The sequence below is a fragment of the Hypomesus nipponensis genome, chromosome 19 (genome assembly GCF_054491055.1).
Source record: "Hypomesus nipponensis isolate SF chromosome 19, ASM5449105v1, whole genome shotgun sequence".
Classification (NCBI taxonomy): domain Eukaryota; kingdom Metazoa; phylum Chordata; class Actinopteri; order Osmeriformes; family Osmeridae; genus Hypomesus; species Hypomesus nipponensis.
Genome location: NC_140379.1, coordinates 8295265 through 8316013, shown reverse-complemented (window position 1 = coordinate 8316013; position 20749 = coordinate 8295265). Strand labels below are relative to the sequence as shown.

Sequence of the window (20749 nt, the reverse complement as noted above, 5' to 3'; positions counted from 1 at the left end):
GCTGCAGGGCTCACTCAATGACAGGCATGCTGGAGATGAGAGAGCAGGCAGGGCAGGGGAAGGGTGCTGCAGCATGCTGATGTGACACACAAACACATGCACACGCAAGACCATACACACCTACACACACGCACACACACACACACACACACACAATCGCTCTGTTTTTTCCTCTCTCTTTCTCTCTCTCTGTTTCTCGTGCTCTTTTTACCCCCTCTCACACACTCACGCGGCTCACACACACGCGCGTCATCTGTTTTGGCGGCTGAGTGCCTTGCTGTTTCTACTGGGAAGATTTATCATCAGAACTCCTTCACTCGTCTCCACACAGAAGGAAAGCGGGAACAACAGCTCCAGGAAATCCAAAGACTAAAAGCTTTATTAAAATCTGTTTCAGACGCAAACAAACAAATGACACCACACTGCATTTCCCATTAATCTTGTTTTTAGGGGTGGGCTGGGGGGTGGGGGGGGTGGGGTGGGGGGAGAGGAATATAGATACCTGGACCATAGGGATATTACCTGCCTCTTGTCAGTAGATCCAACTAATGCTCTGCCCTGCTGCAGCTGCAAGTATGACTCATCAAACACACACAGTGTTTGCAAGAATAGTTGATTAAATGCATCTGGTAATACTAAGTTGATGATTTGTTGACGTGTTAGCACCCTTTTGAGTTTAGCTATGCATGCCTACCCACCCAAAGTTGTGAATAACTATTATTCTGTATGCTGTATGTGTTCCTATGACAAGAAGAGTTGTCAAACTGATAGCGGCACCTTGATGTGTCAGAGTCTCACAGTTTCCTTTTCCCCTGTCACAGTTCCACCAACCATCCTGAAACTGGCGGAGCCAGAGCGTCGCCATGACACGTGTATAGAGTTCACGGTGCGTGGCTACCCCCACCCAACACTGCGCTGGTACCACAAGCAGAAGGAGATCCTCCAGAATGCCTACATCCGCACAGAGATGGAGTTCTACCAGGACTACCTGGAGGGATGCCTAACCTTCAGGAACCCCACTCACTATGACAACGGCAACTACACACTGGAGGCCAGTAACGCCCTCGGAACCGTGACCAAAACAGTCTACGGACACTTCCTGACGGCCCCTCCTTTTGAAGAAAATGGTCAGTGCCCTCCTGCTTTGGCTCCAGCCAGTCCCACACCTTCATCTTGGTGGTTATCCTCAATATCAATGTCTTTCTCCTTCGGCTTATCACAGGCTGGGGTCTACTATCAAGGATAAGCAATCCATTGCATAGTCCATGATAAACACACTGTAGCAATGATTCCATTATCTGAGTTTCAAATGAGTTTTTCCTTTGACCAAAACAGCTTTCCATTTCTCTAATACCCTGAAATACCATGTGACGTCCTCTGTCCCTGGTAAGCATTGTCATGACGAGCCTAACGTGTCCCAACCCACACATTTAGGAGCTTTAACAAAGTAGACAGCATAATCTCTGACCTTCATCTCCGCCCTCCCCTACCTCTACCTATGAGGCCATCCATTACAATCTGCCATGGATTATGAAGTCTGAATATGCGGGTGGACATTGACGGATTGGAAACGTCTGGGTTTAAATGAAGTGGGATGGCAGGAGGGCAGGGCTGAGCTGTGGTTGAGGACACCGGGGCCCCATGGATCCACCCGGCTCGGTTCCGCTCCAATCTACCCTGCCCACATTAGCTAGAGGACAGCCAGATAGATCTGCTCTCATAGGGCCCCTTCCTCACACACACACACACACACACACACACATACACACACACACACACACACACATACACACACACACACACATACATACACACACAGATTCTCACCGCCACAAACCCAAACACCCTCACACACCCATACACACACACAGATTCTCAACCCCACAAACTCAAACACCGTCACACACTTGCACCCCTGGGATGGAGAAGGAGGGAGAACAGGTTGGACTTTGCTACACAGGGAAGGTGGTGAAAGCCAAAGACAGCTACTGTCATAACAGTAGTGCATGGGGATTGTAGAGTTCAATGAAAGTGCTGGAGAGGCAAGGCACTTCTAATTATTACAGTGCTAGGGGAGGGAGGGAGGGAGGGAGGGAGGGAGGGAGGGAGGGAGAGAGGGAGGGAGGGAGGGAGGGAGGGAGGGAGGGAGGGAGGGAGGGAGGGAGGGAGGGAGGGAGGGAGGGAGGGAAGGTTGGAGGGAGTGAGGGAGGGAGGGAGGGCAGTACACATACACACACACACACTTTTGCTCCACTGTACTCTACGGCTGTGCCAGTAGCAGTTAGTCTACCATGGGCCCATTAATTTGGCCACAATTACTCTCTGATCTCCCACTTTCCAGCCCTTCAGACTTGAAATTTCCCCATCAGCCCGAGAGAGAAAGAGAGGGGGACAATTTCATGGTTGTGTGTCTGTCTTCAGTGCACTTGCTCTGGGTTGTCCTTTTAATGTCCCTGTTTTTCAGAGCTATCAGTGCAAAATGCCCCTGTTTTAAAGAGATATTCTATTCAAAGGACTCTCTTGGACCATCAAGCATATCTCTATAGACTTTTAAGAAAGACTTATAGTTGAAGAGATTTGTGGGGTAATGTTGAAGAAATTGGATTTTAGCCTCCTGTGAATTCTCTAACATTAGCTTGTCTGTGTTGCAGTTGCCCCCACGCCATCGGACAATGAGTCTAACAGACCTGAAGAGGATACATTTGGCGTGAGTTCAAAAGGAAATTTTAGTCTCCCTAACGATGTTGATGAAAATATATAATACCTCACAACAGTTACAGTGACAATAGGAAAGCTGAGATCAAGCAATAGTTTAATCTCTCAAAAATTACTTACATTCTCTTTTCAACTCATGAGGATTCAGATTCCCTGTTTCATCCAGACATACTTTGCCGGCTAGTACAGCCATCGTACATAGACAGATAGATTAGTAGCTATCCTAGCTAAAACAGTAGCAACACCTCCTCTGCTGTCCTCCACAGGTGTCCATTGCAGTGGGCCTGGCTGGCTTTGCTTGCGTGCTGCTCATCGTTCTGTTTGTCCTCATCAACAAATATGGCCGCCGCTCCAAGTTTGGAATGAAAGGTGAGTCGGCACAGATGTACAGCTGTTCATACAGGACTGGGCTTTGTCTGGGTATTTCCGACAATTGCATCACCTGATACAATTCATGCCCTCTGGCCAGGTCTCTCCTACCACCTACCCCCCCTTCCTTCCACCCCCCCCACCGAAACAAACCCCCGAAATACACCAGCCATTGGTCCTGATAATGTGGGCTGCATTGGGCTATCACAGATGGGATCCTGAATTAATTAGTTTCATGTCTGTCTATCATGCTGAGGAATTCAACGGAATGAATACGGCTTTTGTGCACGGGGCAAGCTTTGATTTTGGGCCGGATCCAGGTTCTGCTTATCTTGGGGCTTTGGCATAGTGTAGAAGGGAGCCGGGGGCCAGACGGGCCCCGGTGAAGAGCATTGTGCGTCTGAGTCATGAGTGTGGGAGTGAAGCAGCTGGGGGCCTCAGATTTGGAAGGCGCTCTGCGGAGGGAGCCTGTGCAGCAGTTCTTATCACCAATGTTGATACTGTTGGGTCCCCAACGTCTGCACGCCGTGTGCATTGGCAGCTGCTTTGTTTAGAGGTTTTACAGACATAAATAGGCGGATCTCTTGCAGCAAGGGATTGAGATTCTAATCTCTGATTTTGACTCAGTTTAACCAGATGTTAGATGTTGTTGTTTGCTGTGTTCGTCTCCTATCTACGGCAATTTAGAGGAGAGGTCCCAGTTGGCTTTCTGTTAGTTTTGTCAGAGTACATTTTGATAGTAGGCTCTTTAACTCTCTGTAAGTTATTCAATTTCATTTTGTTAGCCTAGTATAGTGTTAGCCCACTCCCCACCCCTGTAATTAGCTGCTTACTGGGATTATAAATGGTTTGTCACCTCAATAAAGAATTCCTGTGGCATAATCATTTATGGGTGGCAATTATTGCTTCACCCCAAAGTCTCTTCTGATGAACGATGCGCTGTGTAATTAATTTACATTTTGGGAGCGGAGTTGATGAGCTTTCCTGTGCACTGTATTGCATGTCGTTTTTCTGATGGCCGCAAAACACACAAACATGCTAATGTCTGTGGCAAAGCTAACACTCCAGACCGGTAATTGGGAGAAATGTAGAGAAAGGTGATTTTCTAGTTCAAAAGATGAGAGCTTTTTCCAACATATTGTTAACAACTCACGTCACGACTGTCACATACCAAAGAGTGTGTTTTCCAACAAGACTTGTCATTACTTGTAACACCTTGCGTCTCTGTACCCTCTTCTTCTTGTTTGCACTGACCTCCACTTGCGAGAGCAGTAGAAGGTGAGCCAATTTACTTTAAGTGAAGCATCTTCTTATTGTCCGTTACTGTGAGTGGCGGAAATTGTATACAAAATAATAGACTCACAGAAATGGCAGTGTGGCCTCTTTCACGGCGCAGAGCCAACACAGGAGACTGATTTGTCCTATGTTTTTCCTTCCAACTCCACTACCATCTCCCACCCCCAACCCCCTCTTTGAAAATCAGCTAGAAGCCCAAAGAAGTCATTTCCTTGGATGAAGCATATTGGATTTTCACTCCACTAAATCACTGCGGCTCTTTGGCTGTTGTAGTTTGATCACCAACTATTCTTGGGCATCCAATAAAATCCTGATGTTTTTTTTCTTTAAGGGGGCTTGGGATTGCGATTAGAGGCAGCACCGTGGCGTGTCCTACTACATTCAGTTGATTTACTCGCCTTTCAGGCCCCACTGCCATGTAGTGAGGCCCACTGCTCTTGTCCTCTCTTTCTTTATTTTTTATTCACTTTTTTATTCTTACTCAGCCTTTCCTTCTTACTCAGCTTTCTCTCATTCTCTCATTCTCTCATTCTCTCATTCTCTCATTCTCTCATTCTCTCATTCTCTCTCTCTCTCTCTCTCTCTCTCTCTCTCTCTCTCTCTCTCTCTCTCTCTCTCTCTTTCTTTCTCTCTTTCTTTCTCTCTGTCTCTCTCTCTCTCCTCTCTCCTCTCTCTCTCTCTCTCTCTCTCTCTCTCTCTCTCTCTCTCTCTCTCTCTCTCTCTCTCTCTCAGCAATTACAAGCTTTCTAAAGAAAGCCTGATTTTGATGGGGCAAAGTCTGACCTGTGACCTGTTTTTCAATGCCTTGTCCATTTAGCTCTGTGTAAACATTCATGCCTCCTCTTTTCTTCCACACTTTTAGCTAAGGTTGGGGCTATTTCGTAAGAGGGTTTATGTCCGGGGATCAATAATGATTGTTGGTTGCTCATCTTTCATAGAGCAAAAAAAAAGAAGAGAAAGATAAATATGTTTCTAGAAGTAGAGTTAGCTGTTTGCCAGAGAGCATTCTGCTCCCATCCACTCTCTATTCAACACAACTGAATCCAAATGCATGGCCTCATGCTCTCTCTTCTGTCTGTCTGTGGGCGTCCATGTTTCTTCCTGACATTTTGATTGACAGGTTGATAAAACCCCTGTGGGATGTACCATCCTTTCTTGGAGGGGGTTCCTGTAGATAATGCAGACTTTTGTGCTCTCACACAGCAAGCTTCACCCCAGGCAAATGATACTGCATGGAGCGCATTTCATTATGATACTGACACAACTACTACTGTCTAGCCCATAGTTGTATGACTAACAGGTTACCTTCGGGCCTTTGTGCCTGGGAGTGAACCTTCACTTAGCCATTCCTGTCTGGTTTTGCTATTCACTATTATCAGCGCACACATACACACGGACACTCACACACCAGTGTAGGTGCACTCTAAACACTCACACCCATGATTCCGGCATGTCTGTCGCAGGGGTTTAACCTCCTCTCTGCTACATTACCTGAATATAGCCCAGGGATGATCAGCACACACCAGAGAACACAAGAATCGTACGCATGACTGACTGTCTTGGCCTCCACCAGCGACTTGAGGCCCCTCAGAAATGACAGAGCGCTGCTGTTGTACAGAGAAACAACTCGACCGACAAAGACCCACGCTTCACCAGCCTCCTGTCTGCGTTCCACAAAATGTGTTTACCCTGTTCTCTTGGTACAGCACCAGTCTGTGCTAATTGGTGCTAAATCATTCTTCTTAGCGGCGCAGACAGATGGGCGATGCTGAGGAGCAGTGACTGGCAAGCCAGAGGAAAAACCCAAATGTTGATTCCATTTTCTCTACGTGAAAACAAGGACGGTTTCCAAAAAGTTTATCCTTAACTCTCACTCTCACTTGGTGTCCCCGATACAATGCCCCTCACTCTGAGTGGAGTCTGTGAGGATTTCAAAACACTGCACCATCTCAAGCTACATGCTCCTGAACGTCCCTTACACCCTTTCCACCTGGAGGAAAAAAAGAAAGAAGAGTCCTAGATCTCTTTTATTTATTCATCCACTTTAAAATTGTATGAGTTGTCTTTCTCAGGAGCATGTCTTTGGTCTTTGTCACTCTGCTGTATATAGATTTTAGGCCTGGTAAGGAATGGGTGAGAGGAGGCTTGGGACAGTGTTGTCTGATCCTAAGAGCCTGATGCAAACAGCCTACAAGGCTTCTTGGCAGATGCTGGCAGATATAAGTGCTGCGTCATAGAGCTCTGTTTGTTATTGTGGTTCCTCTTGGGGTGCTGTTTTCGGCGCAAGGTATATTTGGCTTGCCGATGCTTCACTCTAACAGCGTCCTATGGGAAGGAGGCTAGCTAGCTCAAAACAAAACATCTAAATGCTGTTGTTCATTGTTTGTTCTTCGTGGCACTCTGTTTCCTATTGGCCGGGGAAACACGTTGGAGCTAATAAGAGGCTGTGATTGGATCCATTTGAATGAGAGATTCATATACTTATTTATTATATTTTACTCACTGTATATTGATTACTGTACTTTATTGTATTTGACTTCTAAACTATCTAAACTGTCCATAAGTAAACGCTCCACATCATCAAGGACTTGGGAGAGTAAGGCAAGAGTGCAATGGTACAATATCTTTTTTTCTGCTTTAAGTTTCCCATCTCCACCATGACATACTTTTAATGGCACAGTCGTTGTGATTAAGAAAAAGGGAGGCCTAACATTGCCTACTAATGAAAAGGGAATAACAGATAAAGGGCCTCTGGCTGAAATTTGAAAAGGGAAAGTTCTTCTCTCATCATCAAAGATCTAAGATCAGGATGTGAATCCAGAGAGATAGACAGTCCAAGTATCAGCTATCTTTAAATACTGTATAAAGCTTCTCCCTTCGGTAGCATTGCTCAACTCCAGTATGTATTCAATTGTAAATAGGAAGGCATGCCATGCTGCTCCCACAGTTGCACTGTCTCGCTGAGGGGATAGTAGAAATATTTTTTGCCAAGATTCAGAGAGAGAAGGTTTTTGGCTTGGAAGGCTTTTACCCTACCTTTAACCATGAGTTAATTCAGTGTGAAGTAGAGCTAACACACATATGTAAGGGCTTGTTATGTAACAGTCACCTGCAGTGCCACCATATACTCACTCCTACACGGAGGGCTCAAAATGATGGAGTGATTTTTACATCTGTACCAGCCAATATGAATCAAGCAGTTTGTATACCACAGTTCATTTAAGATACATTCCCAAAAGTTTGGCATTTAGTGATTTTTCACTCTAATTGTTCTCCCTTGTTACATACTAGGGGAAATAGGTGTGTTGTAATGACATTGGGTGTGGGAATTTTATTATGTTATTTGCTAGTATTTTTTTCAATGATAGTAATTCCACCAATGTGCAGCGCCCAAATTTGTTTGTACAAATACAAATTTTACCATATCCTCCAATAGTAATTCAACCCTACATTTTAAATGCTGCTCAGTCAACCTGTTTCTGATATGAAAAAATCTTGCTGCAGCAGCTTAGTAATTCTAAATGCATCCCTGGTCTATGGGAGGAACCTGGATACATTTGTTTTCTGGTCATACCCTTCTCTCTCCCACTGTGTCTGGAGAAAGACATACAAATTGCCCAGGAGAATCCCAATGGCCTCTTTGGCCCTACACTACACACACCGATGGGACTTGAAGACCTGGGCCCTTGCATTAAAGATAGACAACCCATCTTCCATTTTTTATGAGATCCGCTGTTAAACTTTAAGGGCTGGAAAGTAATTGTTATGTAATCACAACTATAGAGTTAATTATTCATGGTAGCAGCATTCTCTGTCTGGGTGGGGAAGGGCGGTTGGAGCATAACGTTCTCTGGAGGGGCCAGTTCAAATCTCCCACCAATATACCGGGACTCCAATTCATCTCTCTCTATCTAGAAATAGAGCAATATATCTGACCAATGCAAGTTACTATAGCACCAAAGGCTTAACAATTACCACCGTTGTGTTTGATAAAATGATTTTAAAGGGATTCTGTGACATTAGTGTGACACAGTTATTTATGCTCATGTGGGAGTGTATCGGCATCTCTCTGAAGATAAAACAGTCCTCTTTAAGACAGCATCCACATTAAAATTAGCGAGTCTGTGTAATACAATATACAACTTAAGATATTTGCAATGGACTGCCTTGATCATGAATGCATGATGCAAGCAGCAAAAATTCTGGCATGGGGGTATGTTGTGTGTGTGTGTGTGTGTGTTTGGGGGAATGGGGGAGACGGGGGAGACGAGGCGGGGGTCTGCCATTAAATGCAAAGTCTGCTGCCCTCACCACCTTGTGGATCTCCAGCCTGATCCTGTAAGCTTGGTGGTGAAGGCCCATGGCACATACTGGCTGATGAAAAATAATAATAATAAAAATGACATGAGAGCGATGGCTGTTAAGGAAATGCCAAGGCCATCTGTGCTGCTCTAAGAGGGTGTGAAATGAAGACGGAGTGTGTGTCACACCAAGATGAGGGGTCATTATTGCCTCTTCAAAGGCAGCAGATTATGTCAATTTCACGGGTCACACACTCCCAGGTCAGCCCGTTTTTTATTTTTTTTATTTTTTTTAGCACCGGAACACCTAACAGCCAATAATAGATGCATCGGGGAAAAGTGTGACGCAATTTAAGAGTGCGTTAAAAATGTGATACTCACGGGCATAAACTGAAATGTTGTAGCTGGCATCGACTGGCTCCAGCCAGATGGCACCGTGGTACTCGCAGGGCTTTGAGTGCGGAAGGAGTCATTTTATAATCTTGCTCACTAAATTAAAAGTTTGTCGCAGCGAATTTGTAAATGTCACAAAATGTTAGAAGACACAAAACAACCTTTCTCAACTTGCCTTCCACTTGCAATGTAAGAATTATACATATTGTTTTGTTTTAATCACAATTTATTTCTTCATCCTGCATGAAGTTAAGACAATAATTTAGAACAATTCCCTCACAAACATTCGAGCATTCCATTGCAGTAGCTTATTAATGTAATGTCTCATTTTGGTGTTTTGAACAGCACATAGCTTTATTTTCTCTGTTTGCCTTCGTGCCAAAGCATTCTCCAGGGAGATCAGGCCTCCTTAGCTCGTACTGCGTGCCCAGGGGAGCATTGCTGATCAGAGCCAAACAAACAGGCTAGCAGGCTACCCTAGCCCAATCTGCTGAGCACGTGTTACTGCACACACAGACACACACACACACACACACACACACAGACGGGAGGATACCATGGGGCCTAGGCTTGCAACTTCACTGGAGGTGGCTGCAGCTGCACTATCTAATGGGCTTATTGGCTCCTGTGCAAATAGACTTTAACTGGCTATTGGCTGGCTCTGCTTGCTCATTTGGCCACCTTGACTTGGCCTTTGTCATTAGATAACTTCTTGTGTTATGTGTAAACTCTTCCTCCATATCCCTGTGAAGGTCACCTGTGATAAAAAATGATTGATGTTGTGTTCTTTTTTGTGGAGATCTATATGATGTTTACACTAACTAAAAGTAACACTCATTTACACACACAAATTGTATAGTGTAGTCTGTGTGTGTGTGTGTGTGTGTGTGTGTGCCTGTTATGGTTGTTGTGTACCCCTGCGACTCATGTCTCAAAATACGTCACCGTGACTGTGCCAGTGATTTCAGGGAAACAGGAACATTTGGTGAGTTAGGTTCAGTGGAGCCGTCAGTCATAACAGGCAATTTCTGAAATGGTCACGGTGAGTTGTTACACTTGTCACTGGCGATGGGCGCTACGCTGCACAGGAACAGAGGCTGGAGTGGCACCTCCTTTTGTATCAATGATGTGTCCTGTCTACATGTTGATCCTCTGAATCGGTCTGCAACATGAGGCCACCATTGATTTAAACCAACCTAGAACCCTTGATGCTCTGATTTAAGACATCCTATTCCTCTCCTATGCCGCCATAGGCAATTTTTTCAGCCACGTGACCGGCGGCGTCTCAGAGATTTATGAGAGTGTGTCTCTCCAGAGCCTGAGCAGCACCGCAAGAAAGGCGCCGTGTAAGCCTCTTTCCATTGGGAGAAATTCAGCAATATGTTTTGGACAAATCATGCGGGCGTAGATAAGATGCTTATGCGGGTATAGTCACAATCTGATGTTGCCATTGTGCAGGAGGGCAAAATCCAATTTCCTCCGAACCGCAGAGAAAACAAAAAATGAGGGGTTCTTTTTTAATCATTGATTAATGTTTTTGAGAGAGATTAGTATTTATCTTTGTGTGTATTCTGATAGTGCAAAGTGTGCATGCAGTTCTATTATATAGTTTTTTCAGTGTGTCATGTTTTAGGGTGGCCAGAAATTAATTGTTTGATAGCATATGTCACATATTTAAGCTAGCTTTTGTCTGTCTATTGCCCGACCTCCCTTTTATTTCATGTTGCTCTTCTCACAACATGACATTTGGAGCAAAAATAGTTTGGCATTTTGGGGTCTGAGCTATCTGGTACATAATGGGAAGTAACTGACTCACACAATTGTACCTTGCCTACAGTTATCCAGCTCATTCAAGCTCAGTGTTATACAATGAATATTTCATATGACGTTTTCAGGTACACTTTGAAGCTTACGGTGCAGTTGGTGCTGTGTTGTTGCACAGTTGCTAACACACTTTCGACCAGCTTGTCTCTTGTTATTCTGACCCCCTGCTTTGGAGAGGTTGGCTGCCTAAGATTCTGTTTTTGTGTAAGTGTTTTGTGTAGGAAAGTATTTTCTCTCAGTAATGTAATTACAGTTTGGTAATTACAGTACATTTGGTAATTACAGTTTAAAAGTGGGAGAAGACTACATAATCCACATTGAGCCACAAATTGATTAGCATGTCCATTCCCTGACAGCCATTTCTCCTGCATGCCCTCTGTCTCCCCCGTTGCCCGTAGACTAATACTCTGTGTTATTTTTCTGCTCCACTGGGGTCCAATTGGGCCAATTCCACTCGTTGAGCTTGATAATTAGTGACAATTGTAAAAGTAATTTACAAACTCAAGGAACCTCATTGAGCAAATGGTGCCAATTAACTCTAGATGCTAATGTGGGTAGAAACGCGGAAAAGTGCAGTCTGACCCCCATTACCGGAGGGAGGGATAGCCAGGATGTCTCCATACACCCTTATCCTCCGACCCCAGTCTGACTGTGTGTGTGTGTGTGTGTGTTGGTGGCTCCCACAGATCGGCTGTGTGGAAAGCAACAAAGATGCTGGGATCAACTTTGGCTTTAGCTGAAGCTTCTAAAGACACAATTTCAGTAGGCCTATGTTTGAACGTCAGCATTATCATTCCTGACGTCATTGGGGTATGAGAGGAAATGCTTGCCAGTTTTAGTTTTTTTATAACTTTGGAGTGAGTACATATTCCCTCTGACTGTAGCTTGGTCTGTTAAGAGAGGATGGGAATATCTTGCTGAATGAAACATGCAAGGGACGTTTGAAACGTTTGAAAAATGTCTAACACTCCCCTGAGGAAAGTGTGCAGAAGCCATTAAAAACATGTCACATGTAATTCCACAACAACCTACTGTACGTCCCCCCAAGTGTTCAATCCTAACAGACCATGACATCAACCTCCTTGTGATTCAGTACCGCCGTGATCATTTTCATTTAAATACAGAAAATACTCTTTGCCTCATAGAACAGTCAGAGAAGACATTTTCTGGAATCAATCAATACAGTTTACAAACTATTTATTTGTAGCTTACCATTAGAGAAGGGAAAGAGGAGGCATAGAGTATGCACAGAAGCCTCCTTATTTAACTGGAAGTTACTCTGACTTAGCGACAATGTAAATGTCACTCCTCACTGCCTCCTCCTAGACCTGCCACAGACACTTTCCAATCTGGATAATCCCACGTGTAGATAAAGAGTCACCTTTTAATTTTACTATAGAGTTTAAACACCCCATCCCCTCCACCCCCCACTCCCTTTGTTCCAATCATACTGCACACATATGGGCCCCCTCTATACCTGGCTTTCCTCTGGGTTCAAACAGAAAGCAGTAGTCTGATTGTGTCAATCAGACAGGAGACCGAGTGTTCCTCCCGGTCCTCAGCCCTATCGCTGTAAACAGTAACCACTCATGTTTAAAATCCTCACTTCTGGTGTTGCTTTGATCCCCGAGGTGAAAGGTGGGGGAGGCTGAAATTGACACTTATGAAACTAAAGGACAACCCGTGCCAAAAGCTTAACAGACAAATACAAGCAGAAGTCATGAGAGGATGGATAGGGATGAGAGTTGCTAGCTAGGATGCTAGTTAGCTTGTGTGGCATAGCATGGTCTGACCTCATACAGACTCATATTCATATGACAGTTGGCGTCCCATCCAATCACAGATCACAACCTCAGCCGATCCCCTTGGGGCCGAGCAGCCTTAGCTAATCAAAGGTCCAGAACCTCAGAGTGTCCTAGAGTGCCATAGGGAATGCTTCTGTGCTGGCGGGCCTGTCTGGGCTATTCAAAGACAGATAGACAGTGAGTGATGGATAGATGGTGTTTATTGAATTGGATCTGGCAAAGAAAAAGAACGGCTTGCTTTTTTGGTTTTACCCCTCCCCATTTAAAAAAGAATCTCTCACAGTATTCACTCTCTCTCTCTGTCTCTCTCACGCACTCTCTCTCCCTCTTTTTCTTTTCCTTCCAAAACAACAGATAAGCCTCTGGCAATATTCACAGCCCTCCATGTGACATCTTCTGTTTATGTTTATTTAAATGGGTCTCAGATCGCTGTGGAAGTTGTCCCGTTGCGGAGCCTGGCAGGGGGCAAAGCAGCTGGGCACTGGAATGAAAATAAGGACGAGAAGAGGGATGATTTCTGAAACGATGCTATATGCAAAAAAGTCTGAATGAGACAGAGAAAGGAAAGAGAGTGAAAGAAAGAAAGAAAGAAAGAAGAAAATGTAAAAGAAGATATTTGTGTGAAATACATTTTATGTAATGGGATTCCGTAGTTCTTTGGTCCAAAATAAGGTTACCTGGAGCTTGAAATATACAAAAGTCCTGTCTTGCCAGCTTGTCCCCCTATTGAGGTTTTGTTCTCTGCTTGTGCTTCCCAATTTTGTGCTCAGAACAACTCTGTGCTCTGAAAATGTTTGCTAAATCGTGTATCAACGGGACTTGACAGAAACCACCAGGAGAGCCGAAGGGCACCGTATGATTTCTGCTTCTCCAACTGTGTGATTGTAGCCATGCCTAGAACATTCCGACAAGGCACAGCAGCAATTCGAGGTTGCGAGTGTGGGACTGTGTGAAAGAAACCTCTTATCTGCTGTAGATGTTCCATTGCTCAACCACCCTGCCACTCCTTCTACCTCGATATTTGGAAATGCATACTTCAACGTTACCATTCTTATGTTTGAGCTGTAGGCAATAACTCTTTCTTGCCAAACAGTCTGCTAGTCAGATAGTCAGCCAGCCAGCCAATCAGCCAGCCAGCCAGTCAGATTTTCAAATCCAAGCTCTCTTCTACTTCAAGCGGAACATCATTTGACAGTTGCTTTCTCCTGTCTTATGTCTGCATCCACACCATTTAGGAGCTATCTCTGGTCCTTCATTTCTACATGCTTATGGCAGCACTTTGATGTAGCGGGCAAAAGGGGATGTGTAGGGTGTGTGTGAGTGCTTGTGTGATGGGGGGGACGGTGGGCGCTTAATTGGCCCCATTAGTTGGTTTGACTCCCTCCTTTCTCAGCGCCCCTCCAGTCATGGTGAACCGGATTATGCACTCTATATTTGCCTGTCTTTCATCTTGATGCAGTGCTGCCGGTCTTTCCTCATGCCATCTTCCGTTTCTGTGTTGTGTGCCAGTTCTGGTAGAGTACCATACTGTAGTTCCCCACTCAGGACTTTGGTTTGGACCAATGAAGAGATTTCAACAAGGATCCAGTGATTGTTTATGCTTGTCAGATGAAGAGATATTGGTGTATGTACAGAAGAAAGCCAGGCTGGAGAGCTGACTCAAGCACTCTTTGTACGTGCAGCTTTAAGTGTGAAATTGGCCTGTCAGACTATACATAAATAGAACTATTTGTAACAAAAATAACAAAGTTAGAACCCTTTTCAGGTCAGAAAAAAAAGTCTGGTTCCAAACCGTGTGTGAAGGAGCAAATCGGCTTCAAACTAAGAACAGACTTCTTCTGTGGTTACAAATGGTTCCACCGTGTATAGAACTGCTTTGTTGTTTCAGGATAGCAAATCGTCATCCTCTCTCCAGAACTAGACTTCGAGCAGGAAGTGAAGCGGGCCGTTTGCTGACTCCTTATGCTGGTGATGGATCTCCTTGGGTGCAGGACAGGACCTAATGAAGGGCCATTGATGTTAGCTTGGGAACAGGTAACCTTGGATGGTGGCCATGCCCACTCTGCAGGTCTGCCATCACTCTACTCCTCTGTCCCTGCCTCTGCCAGACTGAGACATGGATTCACTCAGTGGAATTAGCTTTGTTTGGCAATTTAAACAACTAGCTTAAACAACATGGGGAAAAAACTGCAGGTCAGATGGTGAGGAGTTGCTTTGAGCTATAGTCTTCACAAAGCTTGTACAGGCATCTAATACTCTCTCCACTGCCACAAAATACTGTATAGAAGCCAGTTGAAAGACACCATACCATACTAAGAGGTTTAGGATTCAGCTTATTGTGGACGTCATGACTTTGAACAGTTTGAAACTTGTATTCATTGTTGAACAATTGTGTGATGGTGCAGTACAATGTGAAGTTACAGTACAATGGAACAAGGACAGGTAGAGTCCTTCCTCCAGAATCATGTGTTCTGGAGCAAAATGACTCAACAGTCTCTGTAAGTGCTGTGATTGCTTCCTGTTAGAGCATGTAGCTCTAGCGGTTACAGGGAAAACCCAGCACACACTGCACTCAAGCTGGACCACAATAGGTTAGATACCCCGCTGTAGACGGTTATTGTCCCGTTGGCACTGTTTTCTTGTGCAGCTCTGTGGTAAATTGATTGCTTTCTCCACCACACATTCCAGCACCTGTGGCCACCAAGCTGTAATGTATAGGTACATCTCTCAAAGACCTGTAGGCCCCATCACTTGGAATAATCATGCGTATTGTGTAGATAGTAGTTAAAGTACAAGGACTATGATGCCTTGTATGGGGCAGATAGCATTCATCCAGAGTGTGAAGGGTGAACCACATACGTGTCTCTGGTAGCTGTCTAATTAGCTTGCTCCCCAGCATTCCAGCCCCACACTAAACAGACAGACAATTTGCTGAAAATCTGTTCTCGTTTGGCCAGCACCCGTCTGTGGGGGCAGGCAACTATGAATGATAGTTGGTGGGGAAGGAGCCCAAACCCCTGAGGGGGACGGAGCAAGAGGGAGAAGGAGGGAGGGATGGGGAGGTAGGAGGGATAGTGGATAGTAGGAAGGGATAAATGGAGGGGAAAGGTGCAGGGGAGGGAGGATGGGAGGGGTAGGGATGTAAGGAGGATGAGAGGGAGGGGGGGGGGATAAAGGAGAGACAGAGCGATGGATGAAGAGAGAAACTAATAGAGATGTATGAGAGAGAGAGATATGAGAGCATAAAGGTGGAGAGAGAAAGGAGGACTGGAGAGTCAGACAGATAGGGGTTGGGGTTTAGAAAGGGGAAGGGTCTTGAGAGAGCCTAGAGAGTGCTCCATTGACACCTGATTGATTGCTATCCTTGCAGGCCTGCAGAGCACGTCTTTTTTCTTTGACATTGTGTGTGTGTGTGTTTGTGTGCGTCTGTGTGTGTGTGTGTGTGTGCATGAATTTGTACGTTTGCTCACACATGTTCAACAAAGGTAAATGTGTAATGGCCTCAATAATAGTTCACTGTCAGCTATCTGGATTTCTATCTGTATTATCAATTTTAATCTCCCCCCTGTTTTACTCCCCCCCGTCCTTCCCCCACCATCAACCCACTCCCAGACTCTCTCTCTCTACACACACACACACACACACACACACACACACACACACACACACACACACACACAGACACACACACGGACACACACAAACTCACACACACACACACTTCACCCCCTACTGGTTCTGATGTCTCTCCTGCCTATAGACGGCTCACATCAGAATGCAGGGACAAATCAAACCCTGGTGCCACAGGGAAACAGCGGCGCTGATGCACACAATCAGGGGGCCATTTTGTGTCTGGAGGAGATGCATGAGGCTCTTACTCCTCTCTCTGATTTACATGCTCCTCTCGGCCTGCGCTTTGCGTTTGAGAGCCGCTCCGGAGCGTGCCTGCTACTATGTGAAATATGACCATTGAGTGTTAGTGCTGAGTAGAAAGGCAGTGTCCTCATTCAGCCCTGTGGGGATATAAAGCACAGTATTTATACCTGAAGTGAAAGCTTCAAGGATGTGCGGAAGTTACTGCGAGGCTCTCCTGTGTCCCTCTTCACTTCTCTTTTTCTTTCTCTCTTGTTCTCTCATTCTCCTCTCTCTCTCTCTCTCTCTCTCTCTCTCTCTCTCTCTCTCTCTCTCTCTCTCTCTCTCTCTCTCTCTCTCTCTGTCTCACTTTGTCTCTTTCTCTCCGTCTCTCTCTTTCATGGCTTTTGATTTCTGCAATTCATCAAGGATGAGAAACAAACTGACATGTTCAAACTGACATGATGTTTTCATGTCTGGGGATATTTCTAGGATTTTTCTAGCAGGACAAGACTTGTTTTTTTTCCTGATTCTCTGAACCACTCTTCAGAATGAGTAAACAAATAGACCTGTGATAGCTTGTTTTGGAAATCATGTCATTCCAAATCATTTTGAAACTTGAGCGAAATTGGTTGTTTTCTCTTCTGGGAGATTATGTAGCAATGTGATGTAAGAGATGCAGACATGATAGGAAGCAGTGAGAACTGAATGGGACAACAAATCCACTGCCTGTCTAATTTGCTTGGTTTCAACATTGAGTCAAAAAACTGTCAGTGTAAACATGACAAACACTGGTTATGACAAAAATTGGTTATTGAACGATTGAGCAGTGTCAATAACACACCGTGAAACACAGAGGCAAGTTTAGTATTTCCAGAGGGGAGTTCAAGTTACACAAGTGACAAATCTCTGGGTTCCTCTTCCCAACAGATTGATTTACAGAGCGTTTCAGGACTGGGTTTATTTCCGTCTCTCCCACACGCACTGCCCTTCTACTTCAGTCTTCACCATTTTTATGCAGCAATAAAGGAAATGCACATTGGGCTTTTGTGGGACGACTATAAATTCTCGATAGCCTACTTTGGGAAGCACCATAAATATCGACTGTCTTAGCTTTCAGCATTTGTCACAGTTGGACACAGCTAACTAGGAAGGAAGAGCTACTGGCGTCCTGAGGTGATTTGTTCTTGAACGCACCTTGTGTTTAGATACCCTGAGGCACACACTCTCTGTTAATGAGGTTAACCAACATTTGCTATATGTTCTACAGTACAGTCCTTGGTCGTTCAGTACAGTCAGCACGCATGACAGAAACGTATGCAGTGAAGGAGGGCTTTCACTTAATTTCTCCTCTGCCCCTTACCATAAAATGCTTTGACACTTTTTCATTTAACTTCAAACCATCTTTTGTTAGCATAGTAGCTAACTACTAAAACAAGCTAACAAGCTTGTACACTAGCCATCATTACAGAGCTCATAATCACGCTTGCCCACTAGATAAAAATACCTGGGCCCTTACCATCAAAGTTGAAGATGTGAGTTCTCGGTTGAAAGCACTTGATTTGACACCTCATGTTAGTCATCCCCTCAGAGGCTTTCCTTGTTAAGGCTGGTGTTGATGAACGCCATTTGATGTCAGTTAGGTTTGAAGATCGTTATGTGACTTGCTGTTTGAAGAGAGCGCAATCTTCCCGCCTCTATCTCTTCTGATCTGAGACGTATGGTGATTGCCCCTCTCCGAATGCTGAACGCCACATTATTGGTTGTGATACATTTATGAAGAGGCAATGATGCAGTACTACTAGTATCACAAACAGTTCTGATTAAATGTCTAATGTAAATAAGAGCAATAAAATACATTTTTACTGTTTCTTTAGTTCTTTTTTACTGTGAGTCCGTCTATACATTAGTCATCCCCTGTTATAGATCCTACAGTAGTTTAATTTAAGCCTGTTTAAAAGTCCTGGGTAAAGAACGAGAGAGGCCTTGCCTCAGTGATGTATCATTGCAGTGTTATTTGCTCATTTAGCATGTCCTCAACTTAATTCAAATCCTAATTAACTACCTTTGAAAAGAATCTGTGGGATAATTAGCATGTGGGGGTGTAGCGGAAGCAATCAAGCTTTACGCAATTTATTTCTGACCACAGGGAAAACCTACAGCGGTACCACTTTTCTTTTTTTTTCTTTTTTTGCTGAGTGTTACCTTTACTAATTTCCTTTGCAGAGGTTCTGAACATTGAAGTAGTGGAAACATCACCAGAAAAGCATCCTGCTGTAGTGCTGTGTTGTAGAGGGAGACTTCATTGTGTTTTTACTTTGGGTTTCAGCAGGTTTTATTGTATTTTGCCTCCTCTAGAATGTCTGTTACTCCATTGCTGCTAAAATTGACTCATAGAAAGTTATTTTCTACTCAGTTTATATGTCGATTTGCTGACATTTTCTTGGGTCCCTTTGTGTTAGAGTATGTGTTAGAGTTGTTTTTAGGGAACATAACATCTATTTCGTTCTCTATCAAAATGTCCCCCGAATCCATAATCACGTTCTCCCCCAATTTATCACTCCCCCACAGTACACTGATGCCCCTGGCCAACACCTTGACAATATCTTAATGAATGAGTCAATGTTAAAACCTAAAGGAGGGGGAATGATGTTACATCTCTGTTCTTGTATAATAAATTAGATTGACCTGCAAACTCTGACAAAATAGATGACACAAATGTCACTTGTGATCAATTGAATTTGTGAATTAGCTAATGCACCTACAATGTAGGCTCCTGCATCATACCAAAGCATTCACTTTCTTTGTCACTGACAAACAGTGGAACACTGAGAAAGAGTTCTTCATGTTTAAACTAGTTGGACTTGATGTTGTGCTGGGTATTTGAGGGAGAGGAAGAAAGAAAGTTTTTCAGTTTGTAGTTTCTCTTAAATAAATCAGTTGATCTACCAGTGGAACTTTGCTCTGATAGATTTTCATCAGGAGACATGCCGTCTGGAAGCCTGTTCACAGCCAAGGGAACCTTTTCAGATGATAAAAAATCCTCTCAGACACCGTTTGGTGTTTTCATCAGTCAGGTGGCATAAATGCAATTTTCTGGATGTTCTCAGTCAAGAGGCACTCTCCCAGCCCTAACCCCACGCCACCAACAATAACCCCCTTTGCCCCCCTACTTACCCTCCCAGCCCCTGCCACCAACAATAATATCCTCCCTTTTCAGTAAACTTCACTTCCCAGGGACTTCTGCACCAATTTTGTAGTTCTCAGCCTAGATTGGAGCGAGGCCATCTACGCCCACGGGGATCCATTCAGTGGCTCTGGCAGGCGATGACATCCGCTTGTCTTTCATTTCATGTGGCATTAAAAGGGAGATCACAATACAAGCATCCTTTGAGGTGTCTCTTCATTTGCCACTATCAGATACTGCAGAAAGCGTTTTTATCACAGTTCATAGTGCTGCTCTGTTGGGCATAACTCATTTCAAGACAATCTGTGCTGATGTTTCAAACACAGTCCCAAGGGGTAAGGAAGGACTTCACATCACATAACTGACTTTGTAATTGTTTAGGTTTGTGGGTGTTTGTGTTTGTGTGGGTGTTGTGTATGTGTGTGTGATAGTGTGTAAGCGTGTGTGTGTTTGTTGTTTGCATGTGTACTGTGAGTGAGTATTCTTGGGTGTGTGAGTGTGTGTGGTGTGTCTGTTCCTTCTCAGTTTCTCTGGCTGCCTGTTCCAACCGTGGAACTATAATTTAATATGACTGGATATTGATTGTTATTTACTGTGTTGTCAAGGTGAGCAGGAGTCTCAACTTTGTGAGTAAATAGCTCCCCCGACACAGTTCTTTTTGAAGAGTGATTAGAAAACTATTGAGTACCCACCAAATGAGGAGAAGCCAAAAATCATGGTTCTCTAATATCTGCTCATGACCACAAGAATATCATGTGAGATGGCAGAAACTGTAAAAGTAAGCTGTGGTGTTAGCATAAATACTGTGTAGTAAGTTCAAATTAGATAGTGACAGGGTTTACTCAAAATTCACATTTAGTTGATACTGCTATGATTGGTTGGTCAGAGAGGGCAGGTGGGTAAGTGGACAATAGAACATGATCTGCTGAAGAGTTGCTCCAGCACGTTAAATATGACATTAACTTCCACCGACACCTACCCTTACCATAACTGTCTCCCAATGCCTG

General features: G+C 44.3%; 1 protein-coding gene across 1 annotated transcript in view; it reads left to right on the top strand.

The window, feature by feature from the left end:
- Nucleotides 1-20749, top strand: part of ntrk3b (neurotrophic tyrosine kinase, receptor, type 3b) — an 82489-nt gene that overhangs the window by 41189 nt on the left and 20551 nt on the right. Inside the window, exons 8-10 of the mRNA XM_084682122.1 lie at nucleotides 822-1127; nucleotides 2652-2707; nucleotides 2982-3084. Of these exons, the coding sequence (XP_084538248.1) occupies nucleotides 822-1127; nucleotides 2652-2707; nucleotides 2982-3084 (465 nt within the window). The remainder of the gene's footprint in view (nucleotides 1-821; nucleotides 1128-2651; nucleotides 2708-2981; nucleotides 3085-20749) is intronic.